The following is a 23,049-nucleotide window of genomic DNA, read 5'->3' as shown; positions in this document are numbered from 1 at the left end:
CTAAACAAATATATTTTTGATTTCCCAGAGCAGATGGGAAGGGAGTGATCAGTAAGGGAAACATCACAGATGGAAAACAACAGCAAATAAAAAAGTAAGAATATGAGTGAATAAAAAGTGGCAGAAAAAGGAAAAATGTAAATACATTAAATTAAATAAAACAAGACAAAGATGCTAATAATTGAGTCTGGCTAATTCAGGTAGGAGCATACCTAGAGACAGGAAAATTACATCAAGTATTGTCAGCATTATTCTATAGTTTTCACTTAACCACTTATGTTTTGCTTATGAAATAGACAAATTCAAGTAGAGTTATTCATTGCCCAGATCAGTCTCTTGTCACTGGTAGGTTCTTGGATACCTACTCCAGTGCACTACAAAATCTGACATAAAAGTGGAGTCTGCTTTTTTCACTCCATCAAAATTATTATTCCATTTGTTCCAAAATCTACTTCTTCTTGGTGAAAATAGTAATTAAATCCATCTAGTTGAACATACAGTTCTATTGATACCGAATGTCAGGAAAAAGAGTTAATAAAACCAGGTTTAACAGTGACCTCTGCCTTGTGTCAGGGCAGAGAGGACCTAAGAGAAGCAGGTTGGCAGTTCATTGCTGTCTGCACAACTGCATCATCCAGTGCTGAAACTGACTTAGCCAATGTTGTTCTGTCCCTCAGACTTTGTTTTATATGAGTTGTTGTTTAAATCTGTAGGGTTCTGCTGCTCGAGTGGACCATGAGACAGCCAGTGTTATGAGCTCTAGTAGTAACTATTCTGTTCCTCGCAGACTGACAAGTCATCTGGGTACCAAGGTAACCGAAGATTACAAACCACAGGTCGCTAATGCTACATTTTTACTAATACAATAACCTCATTGTTTCTGCCAGTAGTACTAATATATCTGAACAGCCTTGCCCATACATAGTAATTTTTATTAAGTTAAAGTTTTAATATAATTTTTTAACTTTAAAAATATGTGCACAGAAATCTTTTTTTTTTAACTTGTTGATGATGAATTAAGAGTTGTTACAGTAAGGAACAAGCAATTCCTAGAAGTTACTGGGATATCAAAAAAACCTTGTGATGTTGCTTTATAATCCATGATGAAAATAACCTTTTTAAGAGCCTTTCTTTGAATACTTTTGCAGAATTCAAATCCACAAAACAGACACAGTTGCCAAGAAATTAAGCAGACAAAAAAAAATTTCTTTAAGCCCTTCACAGCATCTGCAGATAGAAGACTGCACTAAAAAATACATATGCAGCATGAAAAGAGAGGGGAAGAAAAGGGCAAATTCATGAGCCACTGGATCTCATACAGCCTCTGGAATCAGCAGCAGTGTGGATACTGTGGGTGCTGTGCTGAGAATAGTCCTCTGGGAAGGTGGACCTATTAATTTTGCATAGTGTTATTGATTTTGGGCCTTAAAACAGTGTTACACTGTTGTCATTTCAGCCCCATGCTGTATGCACATCCTAAATGGAGGTGATATTAGCTGTCTGTCTGCTGGTTTTCACTGCAAACTGTGGAACTCCACAAAGTTACAAACAGTGGGAAAGCCCTGATGGCAGGAACAGGAGTGAGTGTGGAAGGATACAGGCAAAGACACAGGTTTAACTGCTCTGGGGTAGGAAATTATTACTATTAATGCCTTAAAAGGGAAAATGGTAGATATTCTCAATGGAGGAGTGCATTTACAGGTGCAAAAAGAGATGAGTCTGTGGGCAATCTGTGTAAAAAAGAGAAACAAATAGATTTTTTTGTTTGTTTTTCCTATAATACTTGAGCTGCAACTTGGAGGCCTAATTTGGTGGCTTCTTCAGCTTTATTCTCTGGCAAAAACTTAACCTTCCAATTCCAAGTAACACTGTGTTATAGCTGCCAGTTGAAATATCTGCAAAGAGATACACATAAAGCAAATTAACTTCACTCTCCTTTAAGAATCAAAGGCTTTGTTTAAATGCTACATTTGAGGTTTCCCAGACAAGGAAGAAAGGATCTCCCAAATGGGATGCTAGACTGTCATAGAAGCGGCTCCCATTTCAATGGGTTTTGCCATGTGACCATACAGTTTCACAGCCTCTAAATTTGTATTGCCTCAGCAACTTCGTTGTGTTTAGAGAAGTCCGTGTTACCAGACTCGCTGTTTAGTCTGCCTGCTGCTGTTCATTTTTTTTGAAACTTGGTATGTGTAATAATCTTCAGGCACATTGGAATTGTCACTGAAGACACCAAGTAAAATCATTCATTTAAAGGGTAACCAGTGCAAATATCTAATTATTAGTAGGAAAATTTGTCTAATGGTTCAAAGTCTCATTTCTCCCTTAATTACACTATGTTAGAGAAACACACATGCTGCTACTTTATCATTCCCTTTAAAAGTTTCTTTATGTTGTGCTTTGACTTTGACTGTTCCTGTTTATCTTCGCTTTACAAGTTTGGAGTTTTTAAGTAGTGTCTAAGATCATCCTCTACATCCTGTTATTCTGCTAAAAGTTGACTAGAAGAATCAAATGCATTTCTTGATTGTAAGCTGTTACTGAAGAGTGGGAGTACAAACAAATAGTGCCTTGACCACAATATTACACAAAAGCCAGGATCACTATTTTTAATTTTAAAAAGTAGGTTGCTCCAAGTTAAATGGGCAATGCTGGGTTTTTATGGCAAGTTAATTTGACAAATGCTCAGTATTTTGTACATTCTAAATAAGCATTTGTTTGCTTTACTGCTTTTATCTTTATAAATTTGAAAAAGTATTAATTTAACTCTTTAGTTTTGCATTTGCTGAAAATAATGTGGTCATATAAAAGTCAGGGATCATAACAAAAAATTATCAGTAAATTTGAGGTATTTTAAAGGAAAACTTTATACTAGAAATAAAGTGTAATGAATTCACACAGAGCATACTTTTTCAAAGAATGATTTAATTTTCAAGGTATTTTGGTTTCTCAAAATGAAACATTTTCATTTTATCTTTGTTAATCTTTTTGTATGATGGAAATCTGTAAGTCTTTGCTATTGGTTTTGTAGATTAATACAGTTACACACAGCTACCCCCCACTTCCAGCCATTTAACCACTAAGTGGAATTTATTAGGATTATGAATGCTGATGGAGTAATAGTTTAATTGCATTTAAATAGCACAATTTTTTTCACCAATAAATAAGGGAGTTTTTTGTTCATATGTACCATTCAAATTTCGTTTCAATTTGATGTGTGTTTTTAAAACGTAACTGTATTTTTAAAATCATTTGACCTGCAGGTGGAAATGGTGTATTCATTGTTATCAATGCTTGGTACTCATGATAAAGATGACATGTCAAGAACATTGCTAGCAATGTCTAGCTCCCAGGACAGCTGCATAGCCATGCGTCAGTCTGGATGTCTTCCTCTCCTCATCCAGCTTTTACATGGCAACGATAAGGACTCTGTGTTGTTAGGAAACTCCCGTGGTAGTAAAGAGGCCCGTGCCAGAGCCAGCGCAGCACTGCACAACATCATTCACTCCCAGCCCGATGATAAGCGAGGCAGACGGGAAATCCGTGTGCTCCATCTCTTGGAGCAGATCCGTGCTTACTGTGAAACATGTTGGGAATGGCAGGAGGCACATGAACAAGGCATGGACCAAGACAAAAACCCAAGTAGGTTCTGCAAGCCATATAAAAACATTTTGAGGATATATTGAAAGAGTGAATTTACAGAAAGTACAGCTTTAATCTGACTTCTCGTTGAATGTTTGCAAGTTTTCTTATATACATATATGTGTGTGTGTGGTTTCTCCTTCATTTAAGTTCAGCTACTCTTGGGAAATAGTATGTGTCACAGATATGATACCTTATTTACAAACTTTTTATTTAAATCTTGGCCTTTGGTGCACTTTCCAGATAGTAATTCTAGTGGTTTATATTTGTTATTTGTAAAATACTATTGAATATGTACTTACTCTGTTTTACATTTTTATGGATAAACAATCCCAAATTGCTCTTCATGCAGATGTTTAGGAGATAGCACTTTCCATTTGGGAGAGGGGCAGAGAGAACAAATTAAATAATCTCCATCTATCAAAATGAACTGCTGTTTATGTTATATGTGAGAAATGTAAATTAATAGGATTTTTCTCAGAGAACAGTTAAAAAAAAAGATTTATGCTTAGAGTTACCTTCGTTGCTCCTCTGAATTGAGGGCATCCCATGAGCGTAGCCTGTAGGTGTCCATAGCAGGTGTGTGACTGAAATCAGGGCTGCCTTTTGCCTGGTGCAGTTCAGCACAAGTGGCCCCTGCACAAGCTGTATCAGTACCATTTCTGCATTATCCAGAACCTAGCTCACAAAAGTATGTACTTAAAAACTTCTAGATTATGAAGTAGAAGGTTTATTTAACCATTCATAAGGATATAGCACCCAAGGAAACAGAATGTTATTTACTGCCACTGGAATATGTGACCATATTGATTTGTTTCACAAATATTATTAATTTCTAAGAGTAATAAGGCAGTATTTTTTGCTTTTCAAGTCGTGTTTCTAGCTCAGCACATGCATTCAGAATTCTCCCTAATTTGTTTTCGAGCATCAAATATATTTACAGTACACTTTGTTTAGTAATAATCTTTACTAATTGTGTGTTCATGGATTACTGGGAAGATAAAGACCTGACCAAAACTGCAGCTGGTTTATTTTTAAGATTAGATTTGCTCTGGAGAATTTATGATCTAGACAAAATCACCTAGAAGGTACTAATTGTTACCTATTTCTGGATCAGTGCCTGCTCCAGTGGATCATCAGATTTGTCCTGCAGTGTGTGTTTTGATGAAACTTTCATTTGATGAAGAACACAGACATGCAATGAATGAGCTTGGTAAGATCAGACTTGAGAAGCCTGCTAGAAACCATGGCAGTCCTTGTGCATGTCACTGCATATATGGCTTTTTTTTACTAACAGTTTCAGCTATTAACAACAATTCATTTGTGTCAGTTGTTGCCCCCTAAGTGCTGAAAGCAGTTGAAATTAACTACACCATTTCACAGTGGATAAATTATTATGTCAGTTGCTGTTTTTTCTGGCATGAATTGTGAATTTCTGAGGAGTAATATTATTGTGGAAATATTTGCAATATTTTACAAGTATTGGACTTAATTTAAAATTGAGACTACTTTCTGGGATGGGTGGTTTTTTGATTCGTGTTTTAGTGGGGTTTTTTTCATCCTGCATTTGTTCTTATTTGGCAGCCTGAATTTTTCTAGTCTGTGCTCAGTAAATTCCATGCATGCAATTTTAGCAATTCATATGTCTTTCTGAGCATTGTGGTTTTCAGATGTTTGAGGTTTCTTCTCTACATAACAATGCAATTTGTTCCTTGCTACATATGTCCTCTATGTACACCATTAGAGTACAGCTATGACTTTTTTTCTTACCTGAATCTTTTTAAAGGAGGTTTGCAGGCCATTGCTGAACTGCTGCAAGTGGATTGTGAAATGTATGGACTCACAAATGACCACTATAGTGTTACCCTAAGGAGGTATGCTGGCATGGCTCTGACAAACCTGACTTTTGGAGATGTGGCAAACAAGGTGAGAGCAGAACTGTAAACTTGCAGTAATTTCAGATCATAGCTATTTGAATTACAGTTCTCAACATAAGTGATTAAAATCTTCAGGATAGGATATTGAGTTTAAACTCGAGGCAGTTGAGTCTATACCTCTCTCATTCCATCCTGTTGCTGACAGAGAGCACCACAACAGAATGTTGCATCATACAACTATGGTATTGGCTCTCAAATCACTTTTGTCACTGCAAGCAGGATTTTATCTATTCACCTGCTTTTTTAATGAGAACTAGGTTAGTACGGCACAAAGTGATTTTATAGTAACTGATTCTTTCTGAGAATTTTAATTTAAAATTTGTAATTGGGTCGTTTTCTGTAGTTTTCAGTTATTTAACAAAAGAAATTTTTCCAATCTCTTCAGGGTAGAGCTTGCTTTGAAATATATGGAGTATATCTGGATCAAACTGGGCACTACTTCAATCATTTTAAGAGAAAACTGGTTTCCCTGTTTTCTGACAAGGACATTTATTTTAAACGCTAGAAACTTCCAATAGATTTGCCAGCCTGTGGATCTTAAAATAACTCAATACTGAAGACTTACTCTCCTGTTCTAGAGGGAGGACATTTCAGCAGTATATGGAAATAACAGACTTCAGAGAACTTGGGATTTGTTCTCTCACTAGGCAGTAGGTAACAACACATTGCTGGCTCACAGGGGTTTTTATCTGGTGCAAAGTAAAGAAGGCTTCTAAGGTAGTAAAGATCCAGATCATGTCCTAGAAGTGCTGTAAAAAATACAAAATTTTAGCACAATTTTGCCACTTATGTATTTAAACTGATAGCTATGCTGAAATTTTTAGTAGTTGTAAACCAAGTATTTATTGTTGACAGCATATTTACTAAGTTTTTTTTGAACTTAGATATGATTTGCTTAAAATATCAAAACATTGTGCAGAAGCAGCCATCTAACCTGCTGTTTAATACTGCTCACTTTCTTTTTTCTCCTGATTCCTAACAGGCTACATTATGTTCCATGAAGGGCTGCATGAGAGCTCTTGTAGCCCAGCTGAAATCTGAAAGCGAAGACTTACAGCAGGTAATGCTCTTTTGAGATAAAATACTTTTGTTGTCTTATCTGCCTTAAGTTTGATGAAAAATTTTTCTCATACTTATTTCATTAATTAGGAAGTACATTCTTCTTGTAAAACATGCTTATCTGTGGGATCATGTTCTGGGATTTTTTTGTGGTTTGTTTTGTTTTTTACATTATAATGCATGGACTGCAAATCTTCTTTTTATGACCCTGATCCATTACTGTCTGTTCTAATAGGTCCTGCTGTGTAAGGAAAACAGCATGAAATAAAGCCTTTAGGAAGTGCTTAGGATAATCCTCAGAGCTGAGAGAGCAGAACTGTTAGAACTTGTGTAAAATTACTAAATATTAAATTATAATCAACTTTAACTAATGCTTATTGCATAGAAAGTGGAACAGTTCTTTAAAATAAAACCCCCTTTTTCCTTGCAGTCTGAGTGAATCATCAGAAAAAAAGAGCAATTTTAAATAAAATTGACCTTATCTCTTAAAATGCTGTTAACAAAATATTCTCTCCTTAACAGGAGGAGCTCGCTAGTTACAATTGGGAAAAATATTAGAATTACAATAGAGATTATTGGATAAACTCTGTGATGTGGTATTAGGACAGGTATTGAATATTCTTGAAAAGGAAGTCACAGCCCCATGGGCCCTCTGACCTCTGGGATGTCTCCAGCCACTGGCACCTAGACACCACACATACAGAGCAGGAAGTCCTCTACTCAGGACAAGTTATAAAACCAGGATTTAGTAAGAATATGGGACTGAGTGTACTCAAAAGGCATGTCCACACAACTGTGTCAGCCAGTCAGCTGTTCAGATGTCACTGTGCCTTTCTGTCCCCTGTGCTTTCCTGTGCTGAAAGATCACCTCAGTCCATCTGTTTTCCTGCATTTGAAACCTTTGGGTCCTGCCATCCCACAATGTGTTCTACAGTTCCAGAATGATCTTCTGGATCCCACAGTGTCCCACATGCCCAATCCAAAATGGGCAGAGAGCTGCTCCCTTTGACTTCCCTGAGTGTCACAGCCATGTCAAAGGGTGGTGAGTTCCCTGGGAGAGTTCTGGGAAGAGCCTGGACAGAGCACAGTTCCCACCTGGCTTTGGGCTCCTGTGTTGCTCTGGCTGTGTTGAGGTGGGCTCTGAGGGGCTGGTGGGAGCCAGAGCTGGGTGTTCCCAGGCCCTTCCATGTGCCACTGGCTCCCTGAGCTCCACTGCGGGGGAGAGCAAGGGAGCATTCGCCACATAACCTGAAAAGTTGATGCACTTCTGTGACAATAAGAACACCCATAAGCAAAAGTTTTCCATCAAATTAATTTCATGAGGGATATGCATGCTTACAGCTGCTCATGAGTGGGTGGAGTTTAATGTGTAATGACTGCCCACTACAGTGACAACCTATTTCAGTCTAACTGCTGCAAAGTACCAGAACATCTTCTGGGGATTCTGTTTGTAAAAGGCATAGTGCATTTTAAAAAGACTTTAAAGAGCTTTATAAACATCAAAATAATTATACCATATGAGAGACAGGCAAGTGATATTGTTCTATTTTCTAAGTGGAAAAACAGATAAAAACATTATATAAATCTCTTCTCTGAGATTATATGACTCCAAAACAGTCATAAGAATAGAGAAGAAAATCTATCTACAAATTTTGTACTAGTATGAGAAGCAGGCAACCTGATTTCCAATCTCTGCTTTAAGTTCCAACACACAAAAGCCAGTACCTTTGATCAAACTTGATGATGAAAGTTAAGACCAGTGTAGCAGACAATACAACAAAAAGCAGATGTTAGCAAATTTCAGTCCAGTAGCTGAACATGACCACTGTTAATTAATATAGTATTTGATAAGTCCAGGAGGAAAGTCTGATAACCTGCTAAAAACATACCTATCTTGAAATATGTTACTTTTCTTTCTCATTTTGCAGGTCATTGCAAGTGTATTGAGGAACTTGTCCTGGCGAGCAGATGTAAATAGTAAAAAGACTCTAAGAGAAGTTGGAAGTGTGAAAGCATTGATGGAATGTGCTTTAGAAGTTAAGAAGGTATCTTCTATAAGTGATTAAATTAAATTTTTGAAAAATTGCATTTATTTTACACAAAGCACTAATATGACCATTGACCATTTTTGATAACAGCAGTTGCTGAAACAGTTGATGTGGCTCAGATAATTCGCCTGGAAGAAGAGTTTGATTTAACAGCAGCATACCACAATGGAGCAATGGCACCTCAAAACTAGTATTGATCTGATTTTATTTATGAGGGGTGACCACTTTTGCTTTTCAGTTTCATGAGCTGTGCTGGTAAATAGTCTATTTTATAAATTTGTCATTTAATAAAAGCTCTTTTCAGTTAGTTAGTAGGTATCTATGACGACTTTGGTGTGTAGATGAGAGAATATTCCATCCCAGAGACTGCTGCCAACTGGCCTTCAAGCCCTTTCTATCACTGTAGCAGCAAACACATATTGAGGCACATATTTCTGATACTTCTGGGGCAGACAGTACCAAATCCATGGCTGAAGGGAGGAGCAAAGTGAACAAAATATATGTGCTCTGCTGCCTGCACCCACCTTACCACCCCAGAAAGCAGAATTGGAATGTACACAGCTCCTTGAAGCTAACTTAATGTGTTTCGGAGAGCTTAAGGTCAGTAGCTGAAAACTTCTCCTGTCATGTTGCTGTTTTCCTAGGAATCCACCCTGAAAAGCGTTCTGAGTGCCTTATGGAACTTGTCAGCTCATTGCACTGGGAACAAAGCTGACATATGTGCTGTTGATGGTGCTCTTGCATTTCTGGTCGGCACACTGACATACCGGAGCCAAACAAACACTTTAGCCATCATAGAAAGTGGAGGAGGAATACTAAGAAATGTTTCTAGCCTAATTGCTACTAATGAGGACCATAGGTGGGTACACTTCTGACAATTTTTAGTGGTTCCACATGTATATTTATTAGTTTCTATGACCAAGCCTTAATATGAATGCATGTATTAAATATAGTAATTAAAAACAGTTAATTTGTAGTACATTTGATGAAGTGGGTATTTCACTTATATAACAGGAATGTGCAAACAGATTAAGAGCTGCTGCTTGCTAATGATGAACTGTACTAAAAGCTAAACTGTTCAAATTTGTAATAGGATTTAGTTAGCATTCTGATAAAAGCTAGTGGAAATGCAAGTTATTTGCACAGGAGAATTCTTGATTATGCTTTGGAAGGGTAAAATTCTAATTTCTAGAATAATAAGTTTCTGCTTTGCTTTGTCTTATATCCTTTTGAAATGCCACTTACAGATGTTTGTTTTCAATTACTCAACACCAGGCAAATCTTGCGAGAGAACAGCTGCTTACAAACCTTGTTACAACACTTGAAGTCACACAGTTTGACAATAGTTAGTAACGCATGTGGGACCCTGTGGAATCTCTCTGCTCGAAATGCAAAGGATCAGGAGGCGCTGTGGGACATGGGAGCCGTGAGCATGCTGAAAAACTTGATTCACTCAAAACACAAAATGATTGCCATGGGTAGTGCTGCAGCTCTACGGAACCTTATGGCAAACAGGCCAGCAAAGTACAAAGATGCCAACATTATGTCTCCAGGATCAAGCCTCCCATCCCTCCATGTCAGAAAGCAAAAGGCACTAGAAGCAGAATTAGATGCTCAGCATTTATCAGAGACTTTTGACAACATTGATAACTTGAGCCCGAAAGCATCTCACCGCAATAAGCAGAGACATAAACAAAACATATACAGTGAGTATGTCCTGGATGCCAGTCGCCATGATGATGGGGTGTGCAGGTCAGAGAGCTTTAATGCTGGCAATATGACTGTGCTCTCACCATATACCGTAAATACTACGGTATTGCCTGGCTCCTCATCTTCCAGTAGAGGAAATGCAGAAAATTCTCGGTCTGAGAAAGACAGGAGTGTTGAAAGGGATCGAACAGTAGGTTTAAATACTTATCATCAAGCTGCAGAGAGTACTGGAAATTCTTCTAAGAGAATAGGAATGCAGATTTCTACTGCTGCAGCTCAGATTGCCAAAGTTATGGAAGAAGTAACAAGCATGCACATTCCACAGGAAGACAGAAGTTCTGGTTCCACTTCTGAAATACACTGTTTGACAGAAGAGAGAAATGCCCAGAGGAGATCAGCCTCTGCCCATACTCACTCAAATACATACTTTCCAAAATCCGAGAACTCAAACAGGACATGTCCTGTGCCTTATACAAAAATGGAATACAAAAGAGCTTCAAATGATAGTTTAAATAGTGTCAGTAGCAGTGATGGCTATGGTAAAAGAGGCCAGATGAAACCTTCCATTGAGTCTTACTCCGAAGATGATGAAAGCAAATTCTGTAGTTATGGCCAATATCCAGCTGACTTGGCACACAAGATTCATAGTGCAAATCACATGGATGACAATGATGGAGAACTAGACACTCCTATTAATTACAGTCTTAAATACTCAGATGAGCAGTTAAATTCTGGAAGGCAAAGTCCCTCCCAGAATGAAAGATGGGCAAGGCCTAAGCATATAATAGAAGACGAAATGAAACAAAATGAGCAAAGACAGTCAAGGAACCAAAATGCAGCCTACCCTGTGTATACTGAAAGTGGAGAGGATAAACACTTGAAATATCAGACACCTTTTGGACAGCAGGAGTGTGTTTCTTCCTTTAGATCAAGAGGATCCAGCGGCTCAGATCAGAACAGAGTAGGCCCAACTCTTGGAATGAATCAGAAAGTAAACCAGTCCTTGTGCCAGGTTGATGATTATGATGATGATAAGCCAACCAACTATAGTGAACGTTATTCTGAGGAGGAACAACATGAAGAGGAAGACAGACCAACTAATTACAGCATAAAGTACAATGAAGAGGAACATCATGTTGATCAGCCTATTGATTATAGTTTAAAATATTCAACAGAAGTTCCAGCACCTTCTCAGAAGCCATCTTTTACTTTTCCAAAGACAACTTCAGTGCAACTCAATAAACCTGACCATATTCCCTCAAGCAGTGGAAGCACATCAACCCCCTCAACTGGTTCAAAGAGGCAGAACCAGCTTCACCCAAGCTCTGCACAGAGCAGAAGTGGTCATGCACAGAAGAACGCCTCCTGTAAGGCTCCCTCTATTAATCAGGAAACTATACAAACTTACTGTGTGGAAGATACCCCAATATGTTTTTCAAGGTGTAGCTCGTTGTCATCCTTGTCATCAGCTGAAGATGAAATAGGACGTGATCAATCCACACGTAGCACAGATGCCAATAACACGCTGCAGATTGCAGAACTGAAGGAGAACAGTGGGGCTCTACCTACAGAAGGTGCAGCAAGTGAAATCACATCAACAGCACAACACATCAGAACAAAATCGACTAGACTTCAGACTTCTAGCTTGTCTCCTTCTGATTCCTCTAGACATAAAGCTGTTGAATTTTCTTCAGGTGCCAAATCTCCCTCGAAGAGTGGAGCCCAAACTCCTAAAAGCCCACCAGAACATTATGTACAGGAAACACCACTCATGTTCAGCAGATGTACTTCTGTAAGTTCCCTGGATAGTTTTGAAAGCCGTTCAATTGCTAGTTCAGTTCAAAGTGAGCCTTGCAGTGGAATAGTAAGTGGTATTATAAGTCCCAGTGACCTTCCAGACAGCCCTGGACAAACAATGCCTCCAAGCAGAAGTAAAACACCACCACCTGCTCAAGGAGTTCAAGTTAAAAGAGAGGTACCTAAAGGAAAAGCAACCACTACAGAGAAGAGAGAGCCTGGTCCTAGACAGGCAGCTGTAAATGCAGCTGTTCAGAGAGTTCAGGTACTGCCAGATGCTGATACACTATTACATTTTGCTACAGAAAGCACACCGGATGGGTTTTCTTGCTCTTCTAGCCTGAGTGCTCTTAGCCTTGATGAGCCATTTATACAGAAGGATGCAGAGTTAAGAATTATGCCTCCAGTTCATGAAAACGAGCATGGAAATGAAGCAGAACCTGAACAGTCAGATGATACAAAGGATAACCAGGAGAAGAAACCAGAGAAGCCAGCTGAAGCAGAAAAAGACATTCTGGATGATTCTGATGATGATATTGAAATACTGGAAGCGTGTATTATTTCTGCAATGCCAACGAAGTCTTCACGTAAAACCAAAAAGCCTTCTCAAGCGTCTGCTCCAAAAATACCTCCTCCTGTAGCCAGAAAGCCCAGCCAGTTGCCAGTTTACAAACTTTTGCCTTCACAAAGCAGACTGCAATCACAAAAGCACGTAACTTTTACACCAGGAGATGATATGCCACGGGTGTATTGTGTTGAGGGTACACCAATAAATTTTTCAACAGCTACATCTCTGAGTGACCTGACAATAGAATCCCCCCCAAGTGAGCTGGCCAATGCAGACAATGTGGGTGTGGGAGCAGAGTCAGGGGAGTTTGAAAAGCGGGACACCATTCCTACAGAAGGCAGAAGTACTGATGATTCTCAGAGAGCAAAAAGCTCAGCTGTGACTCCCCTTGGCCTGGATGATGACAAAACAGAAGAGGGTGATATTCTGGCTGAGTGCATTAACTCAGCTATGCCAAAAGGAAAAAGTCACAAACCTTTCAGAGTGAAGAAGATAATGGATCAAATTCAACAGGCATCTTCATCTCCAAGTAATAAAAACCAACCAGAAGGTGAGAAAAAGAAGCCAACATCACCAGTAAAGCCTGTTTCCCAAAACAATGAATACAGAGCACGTGTGCGAAAAAGCATAGAACCCAAAAGCAATGCTAGTAATGAAAGAGGCTATCCAGAGAACAGAGATGCAAAGAAACAGAACCTTAAAAATAATTCAAGAGAGTTTCATGACAAATTGCCAAATAATGAAGAGCGTGTAAGAGGAAGCTTTGCATTTGATTCCCCTCATCATTATACACCTATTGAGGGAACTCCTTACTGTTTTTCACGGAATGATTCCCTGAGTTCTTTAGATTTTGATGATGATGATGTTGACCTTTCAAGGGAGAAGGCAGAATTAAGAAAAGGAAAAGAAGGAAAGGAAATTGAAAGTAAAGAGTGCTCTAACGCAGAACAGTCTTCAAATCAAGAGCCAAGTAACAGGACACAAGTGTGTCAAAAACACCCAGCAGGCAGAAGCCAGACAAAAACTTTTCCTCAGTCAACTAAAGATATTCCAGACAGAGGAGCAGCTACAGATGAGAAAATGCAGAATTTTGCTATTGAAAACACACCTGTTTGTTTTTCTCGCAATTCATCTCTTAGCTCCCTCAGTGATATTGATCAGGAAAACAATAACAACAAAGAAGGGGAACCTGCAAAACGTCCTGAGGCTCCTGAGCCACAAGTGGAATCCAACAGACCACAGACTTCTGGTTATGCACCTAAATCATTTCACGTTGAAGATACTCCTGTGTGCTTCTCTAGAAACAGCTCTTTGAGTTCTCTTAGCATTGACTCAGAAGATGATCTTCTGCAGGAATGCATTAGTTCTGCTATGCCTAAAAAGAAAAAGCCCTCAAGAATGAAGAGTGATGGTGAAAAAAATAATTCCAGAAACACAGGTGGTATACTAGCAGAAGATTTAACACTGGATTTAAGAGAGATACAGAGGCCAGATTCAGAACATGGTTTTTCACCTGATTCGGAAAACTTTGACTGGAAAGCTATACAAGAAGGTGCAAATTCTATAGTTAGTAGCTTGCATCAAGCTGCGGCTGCTGCATCACTGTCTAGACAAGCTTCATCAGACTCTGACTCTATCCTTTCATTAAAATCTGGTATTTCTTTAGGGTCACCATTTCATCTTACCCCAGACCAAGAAGAAAAACCTTTCACTAGTAATAAAGGTCCAAGAATTATTAAGCCAGGAGAGAAGAGTACACTGGAGTCTAAAAAAGTAGAATCAGAAAGTAGGGGAATCAAAGGGGGGAAGAAAGTATATAAAAGTATGATCACAGGAAAAGCACGTTCTAATTCAGAAGTTTCAAGTTTGAAGCAACCACAACAGACAAGTGTGCCTTCAATTTCACGTGGTAGAACAATGATTCATATTCCAGGAGTTCGAAATAGTTCTTCAAGTACTAGTCCTGTTTCCAAAAAAGGACCCCCACTCAAAAACATGAATTCCAAGAGTCCCAGTGAAGGCCAAAGTTTGACTAGTTCTCCAAGAGGAGCCAAATCATCAGTGAAGCCTGAGCCAGCTCCTGTGACTAGGCAGCCATCAGGGTTGAACCAGAGTGGATCAAGTAAAGGACCTTCTAGATCAGGATCTAGAGACTCCACTCCTTCTAGACCTCAGCAGCAGCCATTAAGTAGACCTCTGCAATCTCCTGGACGAAACTCCATTTCCCCAGGAAGAAATGGTATCAGTCCTCCCAACAAACTATCACAGTTGCCAAGAACATCATCTCCCAGCACAGCTTCAACTAAATCCTCAAGTTCAGGTAGAATGTCATACACACCACCAGGCAGGCAGATGAGCCAGCAAAACCTTACAAAGCAAACTGCCTTACCTAAGAGTACCAGTAGCATTCCGCGTAGTGAATCTGCTTCAAAGGGGTTAAACCAAACTCTCAGCACTGGTGGATCAAACAAAAAGACTGACCTATCCAGAATGCCATCCACAAAGTCTAGTGGAAGTGAATCTGACAGATCTGAGAGACCTGTTCTTGTTCGTCAGTCAACTTTTATTAAAGAGGCTCCGAGCCCGACTCTGAGACGGAAATTAGAAGAGTCAGCTTCATTTGAATCTCTGTCGCCTTCCAGGCCAGATTCTCCCACAAGATCCCAACTACAGACCCCAGTTCTAAGTCCTTCTCTTCCTGATATGTCTTTATCCACTCATTCACCTGCCCAGAGTAGCAGTTGGCGAAAATTAGCCCCTAATCAGAGCCCTACTATAGAATATGATGGGAGACCAGCAAAGCGTCATGACATAGCTCGTTCCCATTCTGAGAGTCCATCTAGGCTGCTGATCAACAGATCAGGGACATGGAAGCGTGAGCACAGTAAGCATTCCTCATCACTTCCTCGTGTAAGCACTTGGCGGAGAACTGGAAGTTCCTCCTCAATCCTGTCAGCTTCTTCAGAATCCAGTGAAAAGGCAAAAAGTGAAGATGAAAAGCAGCATGGAGGTTCTCTCCCTGGACACAAGCAAAGTAAAGAAAGCCAAGCACCAGCAAAAGGTACTTGGAGAAAAATAAAAGAAAATGAAATTCCTCAGATAATGAATGATCCTCAGCATTCTTCTTCAGGTGCCACAAATGGCTCTGATTCCAAAACCCTCATCTATCAGATGGCTCCAGCTGTCTCTAAGACAGAGGATGTGTGGGTGAGGATAGAGGACTGCCCAATTAACAACCCTCGATCTGGAAGGTCCCCAACTGGAAATACTCCCCCTGTTATTGACAGTATTTCAGAGAAAGGGAGTGTGAATGGTAAAGATCCTAAAGAGATTCAAGAAAAGCAAACGCCAGGGAATGGAGGTGTTCCTGTTCGTACCGTTGGCTTAGAAAACCGTCTAAACTCTTTCTTTCAGATAGACAGTCAAGACAAGAAAGGCACTGAAACAAAGCCTCTGCAGAATAATCCCGTTCCTGCACCAGAAATTAACGAAAGTACTGTTAGCGAGCGTACTCCATTCAGTTCCAGTAGCTCAAGCAAGCACAGCTCCCCCATCGGTGCTGTGGCAGCAAGGGTGACTCCTTTCAACTACAACCCAAGCCGCAGGAAGAGCAGCGTGGACAATAGCTCTGCTCGGCCCTCACAGATACCAACCCCAGTGAATAACAGCACCAAGAAACGTGACACCAAGTCTGAAAACACTGACTCCAGTGGAACACAAAGCCCTAAACGTCACTCTGGCTCTTATCTGGTAACTTCTGTTTAAGTGCAACAAAAAAAAAACACCAACAAAAAAACTGATGTATTATATACAGCAGCTACTTAGAAACTTTGTTTCAAATGAAACAAAAAAAAAAATGGGGATTGATTTTTTTTTGTTTGTTTGTTTGGTTTGTTTGTTTTTATTTGTTGTATATAGCTTTGATTCTTGTTAGATGGTCCTTGTTCTGGAAGCCATATTTGATAGTATACTTTGTCTCCACTGGTGATATTTTGCAGGAATATTGATTGACAGTTTGGAATAAAATTGCTAAAGCAAGTGTATTTGTACAGTATGTTTAACATGTATTCCCATGTTTAACATGCATCTCATCCCATAATCCTTTGAATATTGCTTGTCATTGAAATCATAGAATAGCACAATAGAAGTGATGCAGTCATATTGCTTTTCCAATAATTTCTAGATTACAGACCAACTAAACTACATCAGGGAAGAATTGGTATTATTTATGCAAAAAAATATACTCATGTTTAGTATTTGTGAGTTCATCTAACCCAATAATTAATCATGTGGCTGTGAAATTCACAGTAATATGGTTTCCGCTGAACAAGCTTTTCCTAGCCTGCTTTTCTGCATGAATGGAACTGATGGTTCATTTTATGAAGTAATGATTAACATTTCTGTGGTCACATAATGTGCATAGATAGTTATGGTGTAACAATTTACACTTTCTTTGTGCTCTGAAAAAGAAAAAAAACCAACAAAAAAACAACTGTGTAACTGTAAAACCTTGAACAAAATTATTTTACCTGAATTAGATTTAATCTTAAAGTAGGTAGAATTTTTTTGCTATGCTGTAACTTGTTGTATATTCTGGTATTTGAGGTGAGATGGCTGCTCTTTTATTAATGAGACGTGGGTGATGTCTCAACAGAGACTAAAATGAACATTTCAGAATAAATTATTACTATATGTAAGTTGTGTGTGTTACTTCTGCATTACATAAAAATACAGGATTTTGCTTTGAGATGTCACCATATAATGTGGTTGTATGCACTTAACACTTAAGGCCTGATTTGGGATAATCCTGCACCTCCAATATCTGTTCTTCCTTATCACTGGCAAATGGCTGTTGTAGGATGCTTGTAACATTTGCAGGATCAGGCCCTAGGTCTTCTGTAATATATTTGTAATTGAAACAGTTTCACACATCTCAGGTGCATAACAAGGCTAAAGGCAGGGTATTTCCAGTAGCCACGCAGTATAATTGTTCTCATGACTGCAAGCCTGAAACAATATTGTATCTATACAAATAATATTTGTAAAACAAAACATTTTTTGATTGGGGATATAATGTAGAATGTGAAATAATGACTATAAGATGAAATTTTGCTTCTATTTGCGCTCTGTGGGTTGTTTTTTTTTTTTATTTATTTATTTTTTAAAAAATTATGAAGGGAAGAATATCACAAGAATCCCATGGCAGCAAGAAATTTGTTACCATAGTAGAAAAAGAATTTTATGTAAAACATGACATTTGCTGCCTCAAGCCTTTTTGATGCAAATATAGATTGTGCTAGAACAATGCTGAAAAAAAACAGATTTGTGCTTTAAAAATATAAATATAGTCTGAATTTAGATGAGGATTACTTCAGAGTAGTAACATGAGAGAACAGAACATTAACCATTCTGTGCATGTTTAAACAAACCATGAAATGAAATGGTATATCAGTTTCACTGTATCTCAACTGGATTGTTCTAAAGGTAGCTTTCTAAATAACTGATATGTCAGAATGCCCTGATTTCAGGAAGACCTGAAATAGAGCAATTTACCTTTATGGTAGCTTTAACACAGTTGCAGAGTGTATCACTTCTGTGGCTTTTGCACTTCTGATACTGAAATGAATCAGTTGAATTCATTATAAATCATGCACTGATTTAAAAACAAATCAAGACACTATCATAAGACAGAAGTCAATTTATATAGAAGCCAGTACCAAAAACACCTGTTGGCAGAAGTGGTATCTTACTTGCTCTTTTGTTATTTGCTTCCTGTCACATTTTCTTACAGACATGCCATGTTCCTGTATCACCTCGTGAACCTGTTAAGAAGCAGCACTCCTTGTGTTAGCATTTGAAATATTTTGCATACAAGTATCTTCATTAAACTTCTAATATGAATGAATATTTAGTGTCCTTTTAAAGATGAGATAGAAACAGATTATGTCGTGTGTTTAAAGTCAGGACTTCCTGCTGGAGTAGATATGGAACTCCACCCTTGAGTTTTAAATGAAAGACCACTTTTCTTGTAAATGTTTTGATTTTTTTCTTTTTTATCATTATTTTGTGCTGGGCTTTTAACAACTAATACAAAAATATACTACATAATCCAGAATAGTTGTTTAACACTGGCATTACATATTTGTCCTGTCAATTAAAGAATTAAAGGTAAACTCAGTCTCAGAAAAGAAATTCTGGTTTCAGTTCTGTTACTGAAAAACAACTGAAATCAGTTTTTTAATCAGAAGATAACGTGAAACTATAAATAACTGTGTGCGTATCAAACACCAGAATGTCTTTGAAAATTATAGTGGCTTCTTGATATAGACTTGGGGATACTTCATGATCATTATAATTGGAAAGTTTCTCTTAGTATCCACTTAAGTAATCCTATATTTGTAGCAAAGACAAGCTAGAGAAACTTTCCAACTATAAGGGTAGTGATACACTAAAATATGCTTCCCATGGGAGTTGTTAAATTTCCATTATAGAAGTTTTAAGAAGAGGTTTATGAAACATCTCATAGGGATGGACTGTAGTATATTTCATATTGCCTGTGTGCAGAGATGGGTGATCTTATGAAATCTCTTCCAGATCTACATTTCTCTGATTCTTTATCTAAAATACTTAGTATCCACTAAGAGCCTTTCAGAATATTTAAAGACATCCATGATGTTTGATTTATGATGGGGATATAAAGTTATATTCTTTAAGCTTAACTAAAAAACAGATCCCAGAAATTTAAAATCAAAGATACAAAAAATGGTTGCAATAAGTATATTTGGTCTTGGATTTTGTTAATGATGTCAGAGTCACAATAGTCAGATTTGATTTATGCTGCTAAAGATAACCTCTCGTTCCTTGGTTTTATTTGTATGAAGTTGCCACAGCAGGTAAGAGGACATTATTTCTGTCAAGGCAAAACAAAGAATAGCAAGGAGCTAAGGAAACCAAGACTTAATTTACTGTTCTTCTGGGATGCACTGCCTTTCTTTCTACCAATTTTGGTAGAATTTTTTGTGACTTATGCTCAGACCTTTATTTGTATTTGAATTAGCTTATCATATCTAGTGCATACCAAACGTATACTTAAAAATCAGTTTATACTGAAAAATAACTCATGAAGCTCATTTCAGACTGTCTTCTAGCTTTGTCCTCTTGGTGTGAAAAGCAGAGATCTGACCTTCCCACAGTTTGTAATTAGTTTACTTTTTAAAATGTGCTTCCATTTTAGTTTCTTGCAGTGTGCCACAGTTAAGGTTACTGCTCAATTTCTGTGTAAGCTCTTCTGACTAAATATTGCAGTCTTTAAAGGGGAATTAATCTATTTCTATTTTTCATGTGCAGTTCTCTATTGAGAATATTTTCTCCTGAAGGATTAAAGGTAATACTCACAGCTCTGTCAGATATGACAGCATAAAAATTGAAAGCCTTGCCATAAGTTTCCAGATGAGACTGGAGTATTGTTTCAAGTAGGATTTGGCTGCAGAATACAAATATAGTTTATGCTATAAATGTCAGTAAGCTGCAGTATTTTTCAATGTAGACAGATACCTTTGATGGCTTTGGGAAGTTAGCTGCACTGTCTTTGGTAAAGGAGGAGGGAGATAAAAGGGACAGTTTCAGAGTGAGTCATATTGTCCTAGGGATGTACTTTCAGTAAATTACATAAGCTATACCAGAGAAAACAGCTTATGCACAAATTAATGAGGCATTATTTTGAAATATACCGGTAGACCACAAAACTGCATAACCTTTGCCTGATAATCTGAAAACTGAATTATTTGATGTCTACTTTGGAGTACTTCATAGCAGTCCATCCCCTTGATCCCCTCAATAGAAGTTGATATTACCAACAAAGATAACTGTGTTAGCTTCCTCTTTCTTAAGGATAACAAGCCATACTATTTCTAGAACTGAAGAAATGGCATGTGCTGTTCAAAGAGGTTTTCTTCTCCATTCCATGCTTCTGGCTACGAATCCTGGCTCTTACATGACCATTCACTTGCTCGCCTCTTACCTTCTCCCCTGATGGGGTTAGTAGGATTAGTGCTGCTTGGATATGCTGAATTTGCTCAGTGCATAGTTGGACATGTACCACCTGAGCCAGCACAAAAGTAAATAAAACAGCTAGAGTTGGTTGAAAGAGGTTGGAATAGTTTACTTTATAGGCCATTGGATTGAGCCATTACAAGCAATTTAAGCCTATGTGCCAAGTTTCAGACCTTCACCCATTTTGACCCAGCAAAAGCAAACTGAAGTTGGGGTTTTTTTGGTTTTTTGGTTTGGGTTTTTGGTTTGTTTTTTTTTTTAACTGAATTTTTGCCTAATGGCCTCTAGTGCTTTGCATTTAAATACCTTATATTCGGGTAAATCCTCCATCCTGGAAATTCTGACAACTAACTTCAGAAGTATTACATCAGTATATGGATGTGGAAAAGATACATTTTTTCATCAAAAATACACCCCCCCCCCAAAAAAAAAAGTCTACCACATGTAAACTTCTGGGAGACTGTTCTTAGATTTGCAATATTAAAATCAATGCAGTAAATCCTTCCAGTGAAGAGATTAATTGCAATTATTGCTTTCCTAGAAGAGGCTTGAAGAGGGAGGTAACATCTCCCTTTCAAAATGAGGTCAGTATTGTAGGAATGATCTGGAAAATGTTTAGGTGGACTCTTTGTACAATGAAGTTGTACAGTTACTACATTTACTAGATGCCTCCCAAATGTCTTTTCCCATCTAGTTTTCATGAAATAGTACAAACAGCCATAAGAGCGTCACTAAAAATCACGTGCAGGCTTCCACCTAAATATAACTTCCTACATCTACTGTAATGCCTTGCAAAGTTGGATCCACCTGTGCGACAGCTTTGTTCTTGATGAGATGTGTGATTTGAATGAAGCTGTGAATCAGAAGTGAAGTGTCAGTTAATGTAAAGCATGACTTTTTCCATATGTTTAAAACTCTGAGGACCTTTTTGATACCAAATTACCCAAGTGTATTCACTCTCTGGTTCCACAGCCATCTCCTTTGCACTTTGACATTTAACCAGAAGAGATGCCCACTTTTAATTTCATTTCAGATCACATGTAGAAATAAGATTCCTGCATCATAGTTTCCTATATGCAGAATAACAGTTTGTATCTGTAAATGTGTTTATAGAGAATGTTATGTAGCTAAGGTTGAGTTTTTAGTCAGAATGGTAAGTTAACTGCTTACGTGTGTTGTGTTTGGTTACATATTGAAAGTGCAAGGGAATTTGGTGTGGTGCTTTAAGAGTTCACAACATATTTAATGCAGGTGTCAATTAACTTGTGATGCCAAGATGAATTTTCTGCTGTGAAGTTTCAGTTTACTAGATATGCTGTTTACTTACTCTAAGATTGGGGAATACCTCCCTAGCAGTTTTGCAAATTACCTTTCTTAGGAAATTTCCACACAGTTACAGGCTTATGTATTAGTGAATTTCTGCCACTTCAAGATTTAAAGAAATTATTTGAATTTTGCTGTTTGTGAAAACATCCTTTGCTTGAGTGGCTGTAGAACTGCAATTAGAATATCAGGAAGATGCAGAGGGAGCTAGTTCCCTCAGTAAAAATGCACTTCTGTCCAGAGCTCAAGCCATACAAACAAACAGTATATCTAATGCCATCCTTTCTGGTAGGATCTAACATGAATAAAGCTTGTGCTGGTTCTCTGCAAGTAAACTGTCATCCTGTGAGATCAGATCAATTTGCCCACCTGTAAGTGTTGTTTCTCTTGAACAAACTTGGCCCACAATTATCTTTCCTTCAATTTTGTTGTTTGCTTCTGCCTGAGATGCATTACTGTTTATATCCTAACTCTGTAATTAATTCTTTCTTCAATTATTCTAATGTATTTTGTTTCACAGTATACTTATTCTGAATTTAGTCTTGCTATGCATAATTTATTTATTTCTTGCAGTGTTACATAAAATTTCCTCCTGATTGCACCTTCTCAGAGTGGAATTGTTTTCTTGGCTACTACTGAAAGTTAGGTGTCCACTGTATTACAAATATGATTTCATTTAAAGAGGAATTTGTTGTTAAGACACTTCAATAATTCAGTAGATCAGAACAGATGCTCTAAAAAACCCCCATGCATTTTCATTTAGTGATACTTGCATTTCAGATAAATAAGTGGAAGAAAGAAGCTTGAGAACCTGGTTCACCTGTAGAGTTCTTTGTTCTCTTCCATGTTTCACCTTAGAAGAAACTGCACAAAACAAAATCTAGTTCTGACACAGTATAATTCCATAATCCCT

General features: G+C 38.0%; 1 protein-coding gene across 3 annotated transcripts in view; it reads left to right on the top strand.

The window, feature by feature from the left end:
• The window catches only part of APC (APC regulator of WNT signaling pathway), a 93,692-nt gene extending 70,950 nt beyond the window's left edge, over window positions 1–22,742 (top strand). For 2 of the 3 annotated variants that reach the window (XM_030237245.2, XM_030237244.2), the window contains exons 9-16: window positions 714–836; window positions 3,264–3,642; window positions 4,760–4,855; window positions 5,429–5,568; window positions 6,562–6,639; window positions 8,567–8,683; window positions 9,331–9,545; window positions 9,962–22,742. In XM_030237245.2, coding sequence (XP_030093105.2) covers window positions 714–836; window positions 3,264–3,642; window positions 4,760–4,855; window positions 5,429–5,568; window positions 6,562–6,639; window positions 8,567–8,683; window positions 9,331–9,545; window positions 9,962–16,526 — 7,713 coding nt within the window. In that variant the 3' untranslated portion in view covers window positions 16,527–22,742. The remainder of the gene's footprint in view (window positions 1–713; window positions 837–3,263; window positions 3,643–4,759; window positions 4,856–5,428; window positions 5,569–6,561; window positions 6,640–8,566; window positions 8,684–9,330; window positions 9,546–9,961) is intronic. The other variant, XM_050987204.1, reaches the window with a different exon arrangement.
• The last annotated feature ends 307 nt before the right edge of the window (window positions 22,743–23,049 follow it).

This window comes from Serinus canaria, chromosome Z (assembly GCF_022539315.1).
Source record: "Serinus canaria isolate serCan28SL12 chromosome Z, serCan2020, whole genome shotgun sequence".
Lineage (NCBI taxonomy): Eukaryota > Metazoa > Chordata > Aves > Passeriformes > Fringillidae > Serinus > Serinus canaria.
Note: the sequence above shows the minus strand (reverse complement) of the source record. Positions and strands in the feature narration are given on the sequence as shown.